The sequence below is a fragment of the Bison bison genome, unplaced genomic scaffold, assembly GCF_000754665.1.
Source record: "Bison bison bison isolate TAMUID 2011002044 unplaced genomic scaffold, Bison_UMD1.0 scf7180017864108, whole genome shotgun sequence".
Classification (NCBI taxonomy): Eukaryota; Metazoa; Chordata; class Mammalia; order Artiodactyla; family Bovidae; genus Bison; species Bison bison.
In genome coordinates this window covers 4,343,383-4,361,943 of record NW_011494680.1, presented here as the reverse complement: position 1 = coordinate 4,361,943, position 18,561 = coordinate 4,343,383, and the positions used below count along the sequence as shown (strand labels likewise).

At 39.4% G+C, this 18,561-nt stretch overlaps 1 protein-coding gene across 1 annotated transcript in view; it reads right to left on the bottom strand.

The window, feature by feature from the left end:
- HAS2 (hyaluronan synthase 2) overlaps positions 1 to 18,561 on the bottom strand; it is a 30,260-nt gene that overhangs the window by 10,150 nt on the left and 1,549 nt on the right. Inside the window, exon 2 of the mRNA XM_010838932.1 lies at positions 5,477 to 6,103. Within this exon, the coding sequence (XP_010837234.1) occupies positions 5,477 to 6,103 (627 nt within the window). The remainder of the gene's footprint in view (positions 1 to 5,476; positions 6,104 to 18,561) is intronic.

The window sequence follows — 18,561 nt, the reverse complement described above, 5'->3', positions numbered from 1 at the left end:
CTGTAGCTAAGACCTAATGCAGCCAAATAAAACATCAAAACCAGAGGCAAAAAGGAAGAACACTAGTCCAATGAAGGAAAGAGTCCTTCTTATCATTACTGTAAATAAGCTAAAACTCACTCAGAGAGCAGAAACTAATGCTTAATCCAACATCCAACAAATTTAAGTTAAACAAGTTGGATTATTGAGCAGGCACCATGAAAGTCCTTAGATTGGGCTGTCTGCTAGGGAAAAAGATTAGAGAGCAGTTTATGGCAGACTGTGAGTGGCAAAAACAAAATCATAAAATCTAATAATTTTAGGACTGAAAAGACCTTTTGAAGTTAATCCATGAAACCAATCTAGGAAAAAATAAATGCCCTCAGAAAATAAACTTTCTTTTGGGAGAGGGACTGGGGATGCGTAGGATTATTCTTTCTTATGGCAATTTGGTTTACAGTAAAAGATCTTAATATAGCCAATAGGAAGCCTCTGAATCATAGACACCTAAACAATTTGGTTGTTATTTGTTGCTCTTTGGTAGAATATGTTACCCAAACTGTTTTAAAATATTTGCCTTCAGGCACCCTAGAATATTTATTTAAGGTGAAAAAGGAGTCCTTTGGTTATTCTCTTGTCTTTTTCAGGAAAGTTTATACACGAGTGGAAGTTACAGACAGTGCAAAAGCAAAGTCGACAAGCTAGCTGGAAAATGAGAAACCAAATGTTGTCACCTCTAAGACTTAAGCCAAGAGACACCCTTTATTACAAGTGGTTGGAATTCCCATTCTAAAGAAGGGAATCAGGAAATTGCATAATGGTGTCCTTAAACAAGGGTCTACCTTCAAGAACCTGACTTTGGGGAAAAGCGTAGATTAAAAATGAAAAGAAAAGTCTAATGATATACTCTTGCAAAGCATAGGTAGGTTTCTAGGAAATTAAGACAGCCCTAACTGGAGTCTTGAGCTGGAAGTGATTTCAGGAATCATCTGTTGTACCAGTTGAGGCCCATAGCAAGTAATCAGTTAAATCAAGAATTCAGATTTTCCCATTCTTATGTCAATGTGCTCTTAATTTCATCCTCTAAGATGAAGAGCATAAAGTCGCATTAACATTCTCAACAAGGCCCAACAGAAATTTTCAGAAAATAGGAACCAATCAAATGTTATACTCCGTCAATTCTCATTATCCATGGTAGTTTATGCACTACAAAGTTTCCATGAACAATGAATTAGCATACATCAGAAAATTGCTTCCAGCAGAAGTACAGAAGAGTTAGGTTCCTCACAGCCTCTGGTCACAACAGTTTTGCCTAGTGATCAATACCTAAACTTGTTTTACTTGTGTTTATTTGGGTCACCTTATTTAATATATATTGTTGATTCGTTCCCATTGAACTCATGTCCAGCAGCACTGTAACTCAGTTCGCAGTCTTAGTTTCCTGACCAGAGACTGAACTTGCGAACTTGGTGGTGAAAATGAGGAGTCCTAACCACTGGCCTGCCAGGACATTCCGGTTAACAGCCTTTGTTCAGAACACTAGATGGCACTTCACTTCAGGACCATTGAAATAGCTACATCACCAACAAAAAGCACAGAATGTGAAAAGCATGTTATTAAATAGACTAAAGACATTGCCTGTTTACAGTATAAAAGTTGAAACAAAAAGGCTAAGCATAATCTTGTTTGACCTCAGTTGGAAATATTTACATCAGGTGACTCGGGTTTTTTTTGCCCCTTTGAGTATGTCTGTAAACAATCACAAAAGCACTGCAACTATTGATCTTGGGGTAATAAATACATTTTTATTCATTAGGCTAATTTGCAAACACCAAATCCATGAACAATTAGGGTCAATTCTACTATCAGGAATGATTTAATCTTCCTATTCTTCACAAAAGAATGTTGGATAGCAAGGGTATTGCCAGATTAAATTAATAATAAAATTGCTTCCTATAATCTTCCCTTTGGGAAAATGCTCATACTTATTGTATATTTTTAACCTGGGAAATTTTTAATAGAGACATCAGATGATACTGTTTTTTTTTCTTTCCTTTTTCACATAAACTGGTAGCTACTTATGTGATAATATCCATGTTCAGTGAAGAGAGAGATGATTATCAAATCTAGATGTCAAAAGATACTTTACAAGTGTTCTGATTTTTTCAGTAAATACAAAAGGCAAGTGTGATATAATCTCAAAATTGTTTTTAAAATAAGGAAAAACAGAAAAGTATATGCTGAAAAATATTAAATTTGATAATCTATACATGGGTCAGATATTTGTTTCAGATTATTTTTCTTTATCATTTATGGATATAACTTATTTACAATGTTTCAGGTGTACCACAAAGTGATTCAGTTATAAATATATACCTATGTATTCTTTCCAGATTCTTTTCCATTATAGATTATTATAACATGTTGAATATAGTTCCCTATGCTATACAGTAGTCTTTATTATCTTTTATATATAGTAGGTTATCTGTTCATCCCAAATTCCTAATTTCTCTCTCCCATCTCTGTTGCAGAGATGATTTTAGTTTTGCTCTTTGCACTTTTCTACATCTTTGAAAGTTTTTCCAGAAAATACATTGATTGAAAATTAAGAAAATCTTCCTTATTCTCCTTTTTTCTCATTCCCTATACATTATTTTCTGTTATTTTTCTTCTGCTGCTTGTCTATCTTCTCATCTCTGGAAGCAGCCACTAGCATCACAGATGAATTTCCTACCACACTGGGCTTGTCTTAGACTACAGCTTCCCTAAAAATTCCATGTTGGCACTTATTATTTGAGATATAAAGAGGTGATAACTAATAAAGCCTTGTTCTGAAAGAGGGAGCCAACCCACAAAGCTCAGAAGTATGGGTAGAAAGGTTAACCTTGAGATAGGGGGTGAGGCTGGGGACCCTTGAAATTGTAAGCAGAAGACAGTCAGGTCTTGACAGCCTTCAGAGCCCATGCTTTTGCTGTTCTCTTTTGTAGGAGGCAAAATCATCTGTTTGTAGTTAAGCAGGGAGGAGTTTGGGTAAGGCCCTGGGAGAGTGACAAAGATATGAAACAACAGACACGAGAGGAATAAGCAAGACATCTATTCAAGATCAAGTGCAAAGAGTGCTGATGAGTGCTGAGGATCCAGCTGCAACTGGAAGCCAATCATTTTGGCCATCTCTCTGCACACTTAAGCAGTGTTCTCCAGCCAGGTTAGCAAGTATGAGCAGATGGTCAATTTCTTCCCCTAGTCCCCATTCTCTCTTGTGTATTAGCACCTGAACGTTGCTTCCTTCCATTCCTAACCAACTTGAACTCCACATCCAAGTACTTGGAATGCTCAGGAGCCAAAAACCTCGACTCCTTTCCCCCTTGGTCTTCCTGGGGCTTCTGCTCTGCAATTCTTGGACCCTGGGTCAGTCAGAAGAAAGGATGAGAATACTATATTAGAGTGAATTTCACATAATTTCTGTTTTTATAGGGCACGAATGGTTAAAATAGCAAGGGATCTGATGAAGGAAGCATGGCAGGATAGAGTTTACTGGTTTCAGAATTCCAAAAGATTTTTTACCCTCCTTTGAGTGCTCTGAATGGACCCTAAGGCTCAGGAGGATTCAGGGTCCAGTTAACAGCTGTTGCTAGGGTCAGTCTATCTGGACACATCATGCTGAAGGAAGGAAAGTTCTCAAGCCTGATTAGGGCACCAGCAAAAAGTCTATTCTAACATTTTAAATTTTGTATTATTTTTTCCTGGACAGGCCCAAGTCAAGTTGCCAAGGATACAAACAAAATTCCAAACAAAATGATGGGAGAAGGGGCTTTGGGAGAAGCAGGTTAAAAAAAGAAGAAGAAAAACTACACAATGACGTGTTGATTAGAAAGGACAAACGTAAATTGTTTTAACTAGAATTAAAGGCAAAACATCAAAACAGATGTTTTCTCATTTTAGGGCCAGAGCTTCATTCTTCAAATCTTCTGTAAGGTCCCTAGCCATCCTTTATAAAAGTTTTATCTTATCCTCTCATCTGGTGATGTATGTAAAATGTCTCGAGTTAACTAAATCAGCCTTATTTGCAAAAGTTTTAGAAAATAGGAGACACTTGGGGGTTGAAATCAACTCCCTAGAAGAGAGATTTACACAGATGGTATAAACTGAAGAAATGTTTCAAATTATTCAACTATTAGTGAAATTAACAACTGACATGTTAATTAGCAATTGAAATTACTATATTTGCATAATGACCATAATATTATTAAAGCATTTGCTGTTAATAGAGTATTATTTCTTATATGATTAACAGCAAATGCTTTAATAGTATGAACAATGCCATTATCAGCCAACTTTGGCTAAGCCCCTTTAGATTCATAATTTGAAATACTTATCTGAAATCCCTTGAGAGATTGGTATCTTCTAACCAGGTAACCAAGATTTGGGAGGTGGTCCTGCTCAAGGTCAACCAGCTACTAATAACTGGGACTAGAATCTCAGTCTAGTGCTCATTCCCGACCCATTACTCAGAGACTCAATGGGCATTACTCTGTGTTAATAAATTGCCCTAAAATATATGATGGATCTTCCAAAAACAAGGGTTTCATGTTTAAGAGAAGAGGAAGAGTGTCGAATATATATCTGAAGTCAGAGAATTTCTCCTTTCTCAGTATCATTGTGAACAAAGTCTAACTTAAATATCTGCAGAAAATTACAACCAGAAAACTCACAGGAGCCCTACTAATGTTCTAAAGAAGCAAGCTTCGGTGAGAACTAGAAGAGAAAAAACCCTAGAGTTAGCAGTTAGGAAATTAATGAAGAGACAGAGCCTGTCTAATTTTCATGCAAGCAAACACCATCACAAATGCTTTCAAAGGTCAAGTTGCAAGGAGTGAGGTAATGCTGTTTGGAGAGTGAAATAAACATGACTTAGATTTTGTTCTGAGAAGACTGGATTTTTTTTTTTGTCTTGTTTTTGTTTTCCTTTTCCCCTTTTCTTTTCTTTTTCTTGGTGTCTTACTTTTGAATTTCTATACTTTCCAATTAAAATTTTCATTGCCCCCATTTTGCCTAGCTTCTGTGAAAAATATTTTATAGCCTTCCTTTGGTCCTGCAGATTTTCTCCAGCTCCTTCTGCTGGGGCACACACTATTTTCTTACATTGCTGGAGAGTTTAAGAGTGTGGAAAATGATGTTGGAATTGATTTGGCAGAACCAAGGGGGAAGAGAAGGAAAGGGAGAGGAAGAGAAGGAAGGGTCTCCTGTTCAAAATAATCTTCACTTCCAACCAATCTCATTGCATGAAGTAAGCATTTTCATAGATAGTTTTAACCGTTTCACAAGAATTTTTTTTTCTCTCTTTCAGAATGTGCTTTCAACAGTCATGCTGTTTTCAGATGAACTGAAAGAAGTACTTGTCCAGAAGGGACAACGATGGGCTATAGCATATGACTGGAGAGATACAAAAGATGCTTTATTTAAATGTATGTTTGTCCTGGCAGATGTGGAGACCTACCTGTACATAATCCACACTTCGCCCCAGTGCTCTGAAGGCTGTGTACATGACTTCTCTTTTTCCACCCCATTTTTGCATGATGCAAATACTCTTATTGGACAAGACCAACTGGGTGACATGCTGTGAGCTTTCTTTGTGCGACTCATCCGTCTCTCCAGGACCCTTCACATGGTAGTTGTTCTTCCAGATATAAGTGGCTGACTTGTCCCTGCCCATGACTTCACTGAAGATGTCCATCATGTAAAGGTCATCTTCCGAGTTTCCATCTATGACCATGACAACTTTAATTCCGGGGTAGGTTAGCCTTTTCACAGATTGCAAACATTTCCGCAAATAGTCTGGATCTTCTTGATATGCAGCAATGCAAAGAGCAACAGTTTTGTTCAACTTAATGGGGGTTTCTAGAGATTTTTTCATTTTCCGGTGCTCCAAAAAGGCAAACAGGCTTTGGATGATGAGGTGTGATGCTAAAAAGGCACCATACAGTCCAAAAGAGAAATAGTAATTATCTGTTTGGATAAATTGGTAGCCAACAATATAAGCAGCTGTGATTCCAAGGAGGAGAGAGACTCCAAAAAGTGTGGTTCCAATTATTCTCAGGATACATAGAAATCTCTCACAATGCATCTGTAAAAATAACCACATGATACACTTGGTTAACCACTCTTGTCCCACACTTCTTTATATACAGAGTACCACAGGGAGCACACTGGTTCCAAGTGTTCTAACCCCGAGTTTCTCACTTAACTAGTTCAGTGACTTTCTGCATCTCAGTTTGGCATCTCATTGGCAAAAGAGAGATAAGAATGTCCTTTTGGGGACTTCCCTCGTGGTCCAGTGGCTAAGGCTCTGCACTCCCAATGCAAGGCACCCAGGTTCGATCCCTGGTCGGGGAATTGATCCCACATACCACAACTAAAACTCGATACAGCCAAATAAATGATCTGGAAAAATAAGTGTTTAAGAAAAAAAAAAAAAAGAATGTCCTTTTGGCACACCTCAGAGAATTCTTTCAAACATCATGAGATGGTAGTGCATTGTACCGTTGAAAACTATAATGTATGAAACAAACATATAGATGCATCATTTTTAGTACATTAGATCATTCACCTAAGGACGTACTCTGTGTGTGTGGTCATAGCTAAGCATAACACCTAATTTTTTTTAGTGAGCAAGGCACTCTTGCACCATCATATTCCTACACTCATAATACTGACCAGTGAAAGTTCAAAATTCATAGGCCTTGCTCAACTTCTTATGTATCATTTTATCTCAGCTCTGATGCAAATCCCTCAACTCACATCTTTCCCATGCAGCTAGCTGAGGTTGAACATAAAAATACATGGATTCTACCATTCTAGCTCTTCCATCAATTTGCGTGACTCTGAGCCAGTCATTTTTCCCCTCTGGGCTTCAGTCTTGAAAAATCTGTTAGGGATTTCCCTGCTGGTCCATTGGCTGAGACTCTGCACTCCCAATGCAACGGGGCAGGGTTTGATCCCTGGTGGGGGTACTAAATGCTGCAACTAAGATCAAAGATCCCACACTCCACAACTAAGACCCAGCATAGCCAAATAAATAAATATAAAGAATACAATTTAAAAAAATTTAAATCTGTAAAATATAGGCAGTTAGACTGGATTATTTCCAAAGTCTCTGTTGCCATTAAAACTTCCTTATGCATGGATATCCTACACAGACATTTATCAAAGCTCCTGAAATTCCAAATTATAGTTCTTCATTTATATGATTGTCTCCTTCATCCATCATCCACACCAGCCAGTTAGAACCTGGTAATCAGGAACTTTACTGAAACACAGCAAGGACACAATAAATGTTTGCAAAAATAAATTATATAATTAAAGAATAGCATCATGATTAATTCAACAGGTACATTTTCTGTTGTCTGAAGAACTTTAACAACTTAGACTTTCAAAACACATTTCAGTTCTTAATAATATCCAGTTTTGTACTCCTCCCCAGTTTATGAATCTCCTGAAATATTTTGAATGTGAGTACAAGAGGATCATATATATTGTATTCCTCAAAGCATCTCCAATTATGACCACAGACGAGGTGCTTGGTCTTATTTCCTGGATCCTATTCCTATACATGCCACAAACAATTCTCTGGACACCTGCTGGGTGTTCAACAATTAAATCAATGTTGCCATCATATGCCTGCAGTACCAGATTCCACAGGTTCCATCCTACGAGACTGGCCCCTCACAGACCAACACTCAGATGTCAGTTGCAAGCCCAAGTTGTTACCTGCAATTATGATAAACTGGTTAAAACTCATAGGATCATAAGCTCCCCTCCTGAGTTCAATTAATTTGCTAGAAGGACTCACAGAATCAGGAAACCTGTTTACACATCAGATTACTGGTTTAATATAAAAAAGATGTAATTTAGGAATGGGCAGATGGAAGAGATGCACAGGGCAAGGTATGCGGCAAGTTCCATGCATCACTCTCCCCAAATTGCCACATGTCTGTTAATCCATTAGCTTGCTGAACCCTCTTCTTTCTGGTTTTTATGGAGAATTCATTACATAGAATGATTAATTATTACCATTGACCACTGGCAATTAAACTCCATCTCTAGCGTGTCTCCCCTCCCCACTTATCTGGGCAAGAAAATGGAAGTTATTCCAAAAGTCACCTCATGAACCTAACAAAAGACATCTCTAAATCTGTAGGAAATGCTAAGCATCTTACGAGCCTCATGCCAAAGACCAAGTCTATATTTATTAGAATTAATCACAATATCATAGGTTTCCCCCTGAAGTCTTTCTTTATTCCTCCCCTTCCAATAATGAACTCTAACGAGGGACATAATTTGTATGACCTTCAATCATTTACACCAACTTCAGGGGTTTTGTCATATTTGCATATAATTAATATTTAACCTTTCCCTTTAGTTCAGCTAGTTTTTGAAAAGTTAAGTAAATTTATTTCAAAAGTACCTTGGGTTAAGTAATTATCTCTGCAAAATCTCTTCCTGGATATATTATTTATATTTTCCTATTCCACATTAAGACTTAAAATTGAGTGTTGACATAAAATCTGTTAACATCTTGGTTGTTACTAGTTGTGTGGCCATCACATCACTCAACTCTAAGTGACACCATTTACATTCTAGGCCTTGTGGTCATCACTGAGGTGGTCCTGAGTGCATTATGCTTTAGGGTAACTTACTGTGACTGCTCACCAACTGTATTTCCACTCCTGAGCAGACTGCTTGATGTGGCCATGGCATTCCAGTCTCTGGAATTCTGAAATGTGCCATTTCCAGTAGGGCTTTTAAGGGATAGAGGGGGCATGCTATAATATCTCTTTTTCCCTCCACAATCTTGATGTACATATTAACAGGTCCTTGGAGAATGCAAAGCCCAAGGATAGAAGGAGCTTGGTCCTTGAACTGCCACATGGAAGGAAATCAGTCACTAATACCATCAATCAGGAATAACTGCCTTGGACTCACATTAACAAGAAATAATTTCTGAGTTTGTGTTTGTGTGCCTGTTACAAATATTGGCTTTAGTGTCTCTATCTCATTACAATTCAAGCAATGCAAAGCAGGCTGGAGACCAGGGTTTGAGCTTGCAGACATTATTTTCCTTTGCTAAACTGGAGATGAAACTTGTCAAGGACCCTTCACAGGACAACAATCAGGAACAAAATCAAACTGTTACAATTTAAAATATCAGCTAACATGGAAGCTAGAAATAAAACAAAAAACCAAATGTGCATTCCACTTTTAGCACTTATATAGGACACCATAATATGTAACATGTGAGCCTGATAAAGGTAATCATGACACAGATGGAAGGTGCAAGCTGCTGGGCAATGGGGAAATGCTGAGTTTTCAGAGCACAGCATCCCCTGTTAATTGAAACCACTGGCCAGATGCTGAAAACTCCCAAAGTGTACATTAACCAATGCCGAAGGTGCTGGAGCACCAGACTAGGAATTTGTCTTTTCCAAGACATGAGTCATTCTCACTAGAGTGAAAAATTTCAAGGGGACTAAAACACTCTGCCTGGGAGAAGCTCAGAAGTGTGTTCTGCTTGTGTTTCAAATCACCACAGCCAGCAAAAGAACTGCCTGCCATTCTTTTCCATTATTCACATTTTCCTTGCTTTTATCAGCACATGTAGACACAGAGGGTGTTCACATAGCATCTGCTGGCCGCTGCTGAAGTGGGAACACCCTCTTACATCATAGGAGTCCACAGAATGTCCTTCTGCAGCCTGGGAAAAGCTGCTAGTAAACCGCAGCAGTAGAATCTATTTCTGGGAAGTCTGGGTTGCTGCCTAGTGTGACATAAGCAGCATCTCGGCGCAGCCCAAAGGGTTAAAAGGCATACTTAGAGCCAGCTGCACTGAGGGAATAGATTGATCTCAGGAACTGACACACAGGATGTGTTTCTTTATAATTTCAGAGATATGGGCACCATATGTGTGAGACTTTCTGAGACAATCTCCAATTCAAACACTCTGTTTCATAAGCAAACCCTCCTTGTCAGACACATAGTTTATTGCTAAATTGGAAAATATGGTTAGTTTCATCCTAGATCATTTGCGGATACAAAGACTTAGAAATCTCCCTCCCCAAGATATTGAAAATATAAAACTTGGTTTTGCCCATTATTAGACTTTATTGATTTTTAAGTTGCTGCACAGAATTCTAGGCCAAACCAAATGTTAAAAAACAGTTTGGTGCACCATAACGTACACTCCAAGTCAACAGATTATATGTGCGCATATATATATATAATGTGTACCTGTATGTGTTAGTTATCTGTCACTCAGTCGTGTCTGACTCTTTTGTGACCCCATGGACTGCAGCCCACCAGGTTTCTCTATCCATAGCATTCTCCAGACAAGAATACTGCAGTGGGTTGCATTTCTATCTCCAAGTGATCTTCCTGACCCAAGGATCAAACCCAGGTCTCCTGCATTGCAGATGGATTCTTTACCATCTGAGCCATATATATATATATATATATATATAATTATCTTCACTAATGTCCCCCAAGGACATAAAATATTGTTGGACTTACAGTTGGTATTCAGAAAATATTTGAATGATAGATATAACTTTATTCATAAATATCATTAGCATCATTATAATGTCAATGATTTTTAACTCATCATTTCTAAGCTCCAGGCATAGAGTCAAGTTTTGTTTTCTTGAATAGGGAACAATTCTACTTAATTTTAAGAGTAAATATAAAATTCTGTTAATCTCATGTTACAAATCACACATACATATGATGAGGCAGCCAAGACTGAATATTTAAGTAACTTGCCCCAAATCACAAAACTTGCCCAATTCACACAGTGGCATAAATGCCAGGTGATTAGACTAATTCAGTGAATATTGGCTGAATAGATTTGAACTTTCATGAAAAATTAGGTGGTGTTCTTTTGTTTCTGGTTAATATGCGTGTTGTGTAAGGAAAGATTAAAAAAGAACTTGAAAACTGTTTTCCAGCTGTAATAGAAAAATGAGTATTGATATGCACTCAGGAACAGAAACAACAGCCAATTCCCAGAGATTTCTAGGCTCATGTGTTTTCCTACATGGCTACAACCAAAGGAACCTGGGAAGATGTGGTGCCAAAGGGAATTGGCTGGTGGTTCCATTTAGGCAACAGCAGTGCTGTTCTTAATGCTAACAGTCAAAATCCTGTTTTACTCTAACAAAGGCAAAGACAGAAGAAGGCCCTAGGCTCTGCCAGTCTGCACTGATTACTTGAGTCTAAACGGATTTTTCACTTGTTTAAAATGTATTTATTGAATACCTACTTCGTGCTAAACCTGTTTTTTGGATACAGGACTACACAGTTGATTGCGACACACAAGTATATACAGCTATGGGTGCGTGCTAAGTCACTTTAGTCATATCTGACTATTTGCGACCTCATGGACTGTAGCCCACCAGACTCCTCTGTCTATGGGAATCTCCAGGCAAGAATACTGGGATAGATTGCCATTTCCTCCTCTAAGGGATCTTCCCATCCAGGGATAGAATCTGAGTCTCCTGCGGCTCCTGCATTGCAGGCAGATTCTTTACCACTGAGCCCCCAGGAAAGTCCATCTATAGCCACAGTGTGGACTTAGTGCTACTTAGAAACTCAAGGGGAGACAGTGCCATAGGTCCCATCGTAGAGCAGATATAAGCCTTGCTGTTTGCTCATAGACCCCAAGTGGGACTCTGTAGGTCGCTGGGCTGCACTGGGTACCATTCCTTCCCTTTGACTTTCCTCTATTAACCAGAGAGCAAACAGTGGATGAGAGAGAATAACAGCTGCTCTCATTGCCCTAGTGCAGTGGTGAGAACTAAGTTCCCACAGCTTTCATTATGGGGGCTTCCATTTTGGATCAGGGAGAAGCTAAAGTGAACTCTTAATGGGTCGAGTCAGCATTTGGGAAAGGCTGTGGACATTAGGCCAAGTGACACCTCTTCTGAGAGGTCCTAGCTTACCGCTCCTTCTAAAGTAACTTCCCCAGTAAATCAACTCTACTCCAACAAATAAAAAGGAAAAAATAAAAGGAAATATTAAAAATAAATGAAGATAAAGTAACTCCTCCTCCCTGACATCTCTTCACTGTCTGTCGCTATCTCCTTTGACCCTGCATGATTTTCTATTTTTTTAATTAATGTTTATTGGAGTATTGTTGTTTTACAATGCTGTATTGGCTTCTACTGTACAGCAAAGTGAGTCAGCTACACATATCTGTATATCCCGTCTCTGGGGGATTTCCTTCCCATTTAGGTCACCACAGAGCACTGAGTGAAATTCGCTGTGCTATACTGTAGGCTCTCGTTAGTTATCTATTTTATATATAGTATCAATAGTGCACATGTCAATCCCAATCTCCCAATTCATCTCACCTAACCCCTGCTTCCAACTCTGCCTAATTTTCTATGCTACACTAAGAACACTCCTGACTATAGGGACTTGTGTATCTCAATCAACTGTATATGTCTGTGCTATACAACAGGGTGGTTGTGATTTAGTTGCTAAGTCGTGGCTGACTCTGAAATCCCATGGGCTGTAGCCTACCAAGCTCCCCCGTCCATGGGATTTCCCAGGCAAGAATACTGCAGCGGGATGCCATTTCCTTCTCCAGGGGATCTTCCTGACCTAGGGATGGAACCCAAGTCTCGGGGCTCCTGCATTGATAAGCAGAGTCTTTAACCACTGTAGCACCTGTGTCGAGTGTGTTAGTTGCTCAGTCGTGTCTGACTCCTTGTGACCCCATGAACTGTAGTCTGCCAGATTCCTCTGTCCATAGAATTCTCCAGGCAAGAATACTGGAGTGGGTTGCCATTCCCTTCACCAAGGGATCTTTCCAACCCATTCAAGTCTCCTGAATTACAGGCTGATTCTTTACTGTCTGAACTACCAGGAAAGCTCTTAGAAGCCCATAAAACAGGGTATGCACTCAATAAATACATTTTAAATAAGTGAATATTCATTTAGACTCAAGTAGTCAGTGTAGCCTGACAGAGCACAGGGCCTTACTCTGTCTTTGCTGCAGAGGCAGTGAATATGCTGAGCCCTCAAGGGTATCCTTCATCCAGCAGATTTTTCACTCTTTTAAAACCAGTTCTGTAATTTCTTGCCCGGCAATTTAAAGGTAATGGATGGAGTTGCGGGGGAGAAGTATCCAACCAGCTCTAGAAGACCTTTGGATAAAAAAGTTAGAAAAGGCAAATGATCCTGAAGTTGTAAATTGCAGTCTGAGCAAGCTGATGAATTCGGGGGTCAAGTTTGAGGTATAAGGGATAATGAGGTCATCTTTTTTCCATTTGAACTCTAAGTAGTTTGGCACTTAACCTCTCTTGTAAGTAGTCTTACAATATTTACTGTCCATTAACCTACACACTGCTTTGTGTCTTGATGCTAATAATTGTGAATGAGTATATGTGCACACCCATATATATTGGCCTCTGGAACCACACTGAGTTGGAATAGACTCCCAACTATCTTTCAGTGGTTTCTTTTAAAGGTTGGGTAGCCTTGAACAAGTTACATAATACTTATCTTCACTGTCTTCATCTATACTAAGTCGCTTCAGTTGTGTCTCACTCTTTGCAGCCTATGGACTATAGCCTGTCAGGTTCCTCTGTGCATAGGAATTTCCAAGTAAGAATACTGGAGTGGGTTGCCATCTGCTTGTCCAGGGCATCTTCCCAACACAGGGATGGAATCCATGTCTTACATCTCCTGCATTGGCAGGTGAGTTCTTTACCACCAGCGCCAGCTGGGAAACACTTCTTCATCTTTAAAATGGAGCTAATCATAGTGACTTCACCTAATAATGAGATTAAAAGATGGATCTCATTTCAATACCTGAAAGGAAACTATCAAGTTAGAGCTCAGTGCTGTTAGCTCTCTGTGGGTTACTACCCTACTAGTAATTACCTACTCAGCCTGACTCTCTGTCCCTTTAAGTTGTTGTTTGTTAGTTAACAGGGATAATTTTGACATAGTGGAAAGGATAGCAGGACAGGGAAGAAATGGATTCAAGTCCCAGGTCCCTCTGCCTCATATTAGCTTTTCAACAACCCACTTGAGGGTTCTATGAATGAGCCATGTGTCCTTGGACAACTGATACCTCGGAACTTAAAAATGTTTAGTGGTATAGATAACTTTATTCATTTTAATGATTTTAACCCACAGCTGCCCACAGCTGAGTGTCTAGAAGGATGGATATAGGTTGCACTGCAGGTAGTCTCAACATAGTCACCTGAACAAGGATGACTATTAAGTGTAAATCCCTTTTGGTCTCTACTTTCTGAGCTTCATTTCCTCATCTGCAAAATGGGAATGACAACTTTTTGCAGGATTACTGGTAATGAATATCTATATTTATTATAGAGTCAATGGAATATTAACGGTGTCAGTATCTTAACATAAAAGAACATAACTCAAGTTATAAAGTGACTTGCACTTTCTATTTCTACAAGGAATTGAGTTTTGCTTAGGATCTCAATACAAAGGATTATATGGCACATTTAGAACCAGCTTTACTGAGGGAAATAGACTGACCTCAGGGACTGACACAAAGGATGAATCATTATAGTCCAAAATCTAATACAGACAGACCAGGTCAATGTCCCTTCACTTATAGCTGATAGTTAAACATGCAGAAGCACAAAGGACAAGAGGAGATATATTTTCTAATATGGTTAGTGAATGCATGACTCGAGGTCACATCTAATAGCAGAAAAGATTTTAGAACACAGGTTTCCTTCCTCTTAAACTAATGTGTGGGAGGAGGAAGAAATAGATCAAGTCATATGTAGAATGATTAGAGTTAGAAATACTAACTTAGGTAGGTGACACTAGCAAGACATCTGGAAGTGTATTTCTTTGTAACAAGACATATTCTGCTTTTGGCCATTTGGCTGCAAATGGTGGATTAGAAAGGATGGTCAACAAAAGGCTAAAAAGCAGTGGTTCCCAAATATTGATGTATATCCAATTCCCAGGGAATCTGTAAAAATTACAGAAGTGTGGCTCCTGCAACATTCTGAGTGAATTGGCATGGGGTGCTACAAGCCTGTCAGGAGTTTTTAAATCTCCTTAAGCAACTCTAATTGCAACAAAGTTTGGTAATCATTAGGTTAAAGTCTAAGAAAACTTTCAGTACCTCATTTGGACAGATACACATCCCTCAGGTGTATTGCCCCTGCCACTGTCCTCAGCCCGAAATCCTAAGAGAAGTACCCAGATGACGCCTCCCAGGAGTCTTCACATTAGACACATGACCCACCCCTTCCTTCTCCCCTTCTGACCTCCTCTTCCTCTCTGGTTTTGAAGTTGACCTTTGTCTTTTCCAGTACCACTGCACTTCTTCTAGCAGAGACCCTGGAGCTAATTCTGCAGGGGTTTAGCAAAACACCTTTCAAAGACCTTGTCATCTGAGATGTCTCTGGATCCAGAACTTTAGATTTCAGATTTCTCTTTTTTTGTACCATGTTGATCAATGGCTTCCTAAGATGCCCATTCTCCCAATTGTCTATTTGTTCCCAAACTTCACCATCCTAAGCTTCATCCTAAAGTTCACTGCAGCAAAGGGGGGAAATTACAGAAAGATCTGGCATGAAATCCTCACTCTGTATGCGGCCATATATACCAGTGTCAAATCTTTACATGAAATCTTTCCTGATCTCTCTCGATCAGATGTGATTTCTCCTCAGTTTGAACCCTCATAAAACTTTACTAGTCCAACTGTAGCATAGTCTAGCTCAAGGGTGTTATATTCAAGAAATCTTGGATTAAATTCCATTCACTCTCTTTAGTAACCCTGTGATTTTGAGTGGGTTGCTTTACTTTTCTAAGGCAAAGTTTTTTCCCATAGATTTTCTTGTTGGGAGGCATGGCAGGGCACTAGATACAATTCATATCAAGTATCTACCTCGATGCCTGATATGTATTAAACAGGTGATAAATACTAGCTATTATTTTACTTCTTTATGGGCCAGACTGCATTCTACCTTACACTATGGTTATTTAAACACTTCTTTGACTATGCTTTTCCTATGATGCATTCCATTTAGATGTGTACTACATCTTGTTCATTTTTAAAATAAATTGCAGTACAGTTGTATGCTTTTAAGAGACATTCATATTTAAATATTTTACGTTTAAATTAAAGAAAAATTTAAGAGTGTGAAGTTATATTTACTTTGACTCAATGACATTTTTCTAGGTTGTGAACACAGCAGTATAATTATGAACTCCACATAGATAACATTCAAAATATTGCTGAATTTAAGATATATGCAGTGGGATAATACTTAGTCTATGCAGAGGAAAGGATTAAAACCAAGTTGGGGTGATGAAACTGATTTTTCTGCAGGGACCTGTCCTCCCCATTCAGTGTTATACAAGCTGCCACAGGTTCTGTCCTTACAGCCTGTTAGTGGAACACAGCCTGGATGAGCATGGGTAAAAACAGAACCTGTAAAAGAACTGTGGGGCTTATCCTCTATTCTCCAATTACATTAACTTATAGCTCCCACATTATATAAAAGCCAAGAAGTTAATAATACGCTACTTGTTCTTAGATTAAAAATACAACTATGTAATAAAACTTTGCTAAACGGTCTCTCCCAGTGATCCATAAATAAGGCCTTTCCTCATAGAAAATAAATGCATCAGTGGAAGGTATGAATTTAACAATTCAGGAAATATTTCTTAAAACAATCTCAGTTGGTAAGGAATCCATGTGTGAAAAAAAATTTTGAAATTCAATATTGTGGGACTATTCTACAGACTTTACAATAATGATTAGTTTTAATATGACTTACTTTCTAGTAAGTCTGTTACCCATTTGTTGCACAATTCTTGTTTTCCAAGAAGGTAGGTGACTAAACACCATCTTTGTTTGGAGGAGAGTGGCATTCAGATTTGGTACTAGTCATTGATTTAAGACCTTGAATTCTTCTTATAGTTGCCATAGCTTTCTCTGAAAACAAAGGATCCAGTTCTAGGCACAGTGTACAAGTAACTCCGGTAATGTACATTTGTCACACTTCTACAAGAAGTTTTTCTGTTCACCCAGCTCATGTTTTATATAGATAAAAAGAAAAGAGGAGAAATTATATCTTCATTATAATGCTATAATCCATAAATGTCTTAGAATTTTGAATCATTAGTCCCAATATTGCTTAATTCATTCACAACATAATATATATACTAAAATTTGTAGAGAGTCAAACTATTGAAAATTTAAAAGAATAGCCAAAGTATTTGGAAAACCTCCGCTGGAATATAGTAGGCATTTTAAAAACAGTTTTTCAGTTGTCAGAATAATCTTATTTAATTCAGCCTTTGGAAAAATGCAGTGAAAACCAGTTTAATGAATGATTCAACCTGTGCATATTGGAATGAAAGGAAAAAGTTTAGAATTTAGGAGTTCTTTTCAAACCTATTCTATAACATTTTCAATTGTTATCTACAAATAGTTTGATGGGCATAACTATTTATTCTACCCAATTCTACACAAATATACATTTTAACTTTTAGCCTTTCATCATTGGCATGTTTGAATGTGTGCTGACCCTCAAAATATTTTGTTAAAATGATCTTTAAAAAAAATCATAATCCTTAAACTTTCAAAGGTATATTATCATTTCTTCACTGAAAAGAGAAATCTGCCGGAAAGAACCTTGAAATCTACAATGGACATTGAAGTTGTTCTTATCTGTCGCCTCCCTTTCCCAGCAAAGCTCAACAACCAACCTCCTTGGCTTTGCTCTCAGGCCGAGTTGAAAGTCTATATATACTCAGTCCTCCAGTTGGGAAAGCCCTCGGTAGCCAATCAGAGCTTCCCGCTCTATTGCGTCACACCTCCCCCCTGGGTGTGACGTCAAAGGCAATCCCAGGCCAGCCACGTGGGTTGGAGAAGTGTAGCCTTTCTGGGCAGCTGTTCGGGAGACACCAGGCAGCAGTGATCCCCAAGGGTGAGGAACCCGGCTGGGAGGAGCCGGCAGAGCTCCTACACCCACCTCCTGGGAGCAGGGCTGCAACAGCTCGCTGGGGCCGGAGGCGCGTAGGGTTGGGAGACTCCCAAGTACTTCGCGCGGCCCGTTTGGGGGATGGAGGGAGTGGCCGCGGGAAGCTGGCACCTAAGCCTGTGTAATAGGACCCGGGTCTTGTAAACCCTCCTCTCCAGGCACCGCCTCTCAGCTCCCAGCCCCTCTTTCCAGACTTAATTATCCCTTCAGAGCCATTTCCCCTCGGCTGCGTATCCTGGGCCAGAGGAACAGCCTCTCGCCTCCCAGTCCTCGCCCTCACACAGACCCTCCTTTCAGATCCGCCCTCCTGTTCACAGGGACCCATTTTGTAGCCCTCGCTCACGCTGGGCGGGAACCAGCTTGACGAATTCCGCCCAAGGTGTTGATTATCCATCCCAACCTAGCCTCTGGCTCGCCTCCCATCTTTACCCCCGGCTCCCAGTGGACCCCCAAGCCCCAACCCGAGGCTGGGCGCTGGGGACGGCACCCCCAAAGACCCCACCCGACCGTGCCCCCCGCTGCAGCTGCGGAAAGAGGCGCC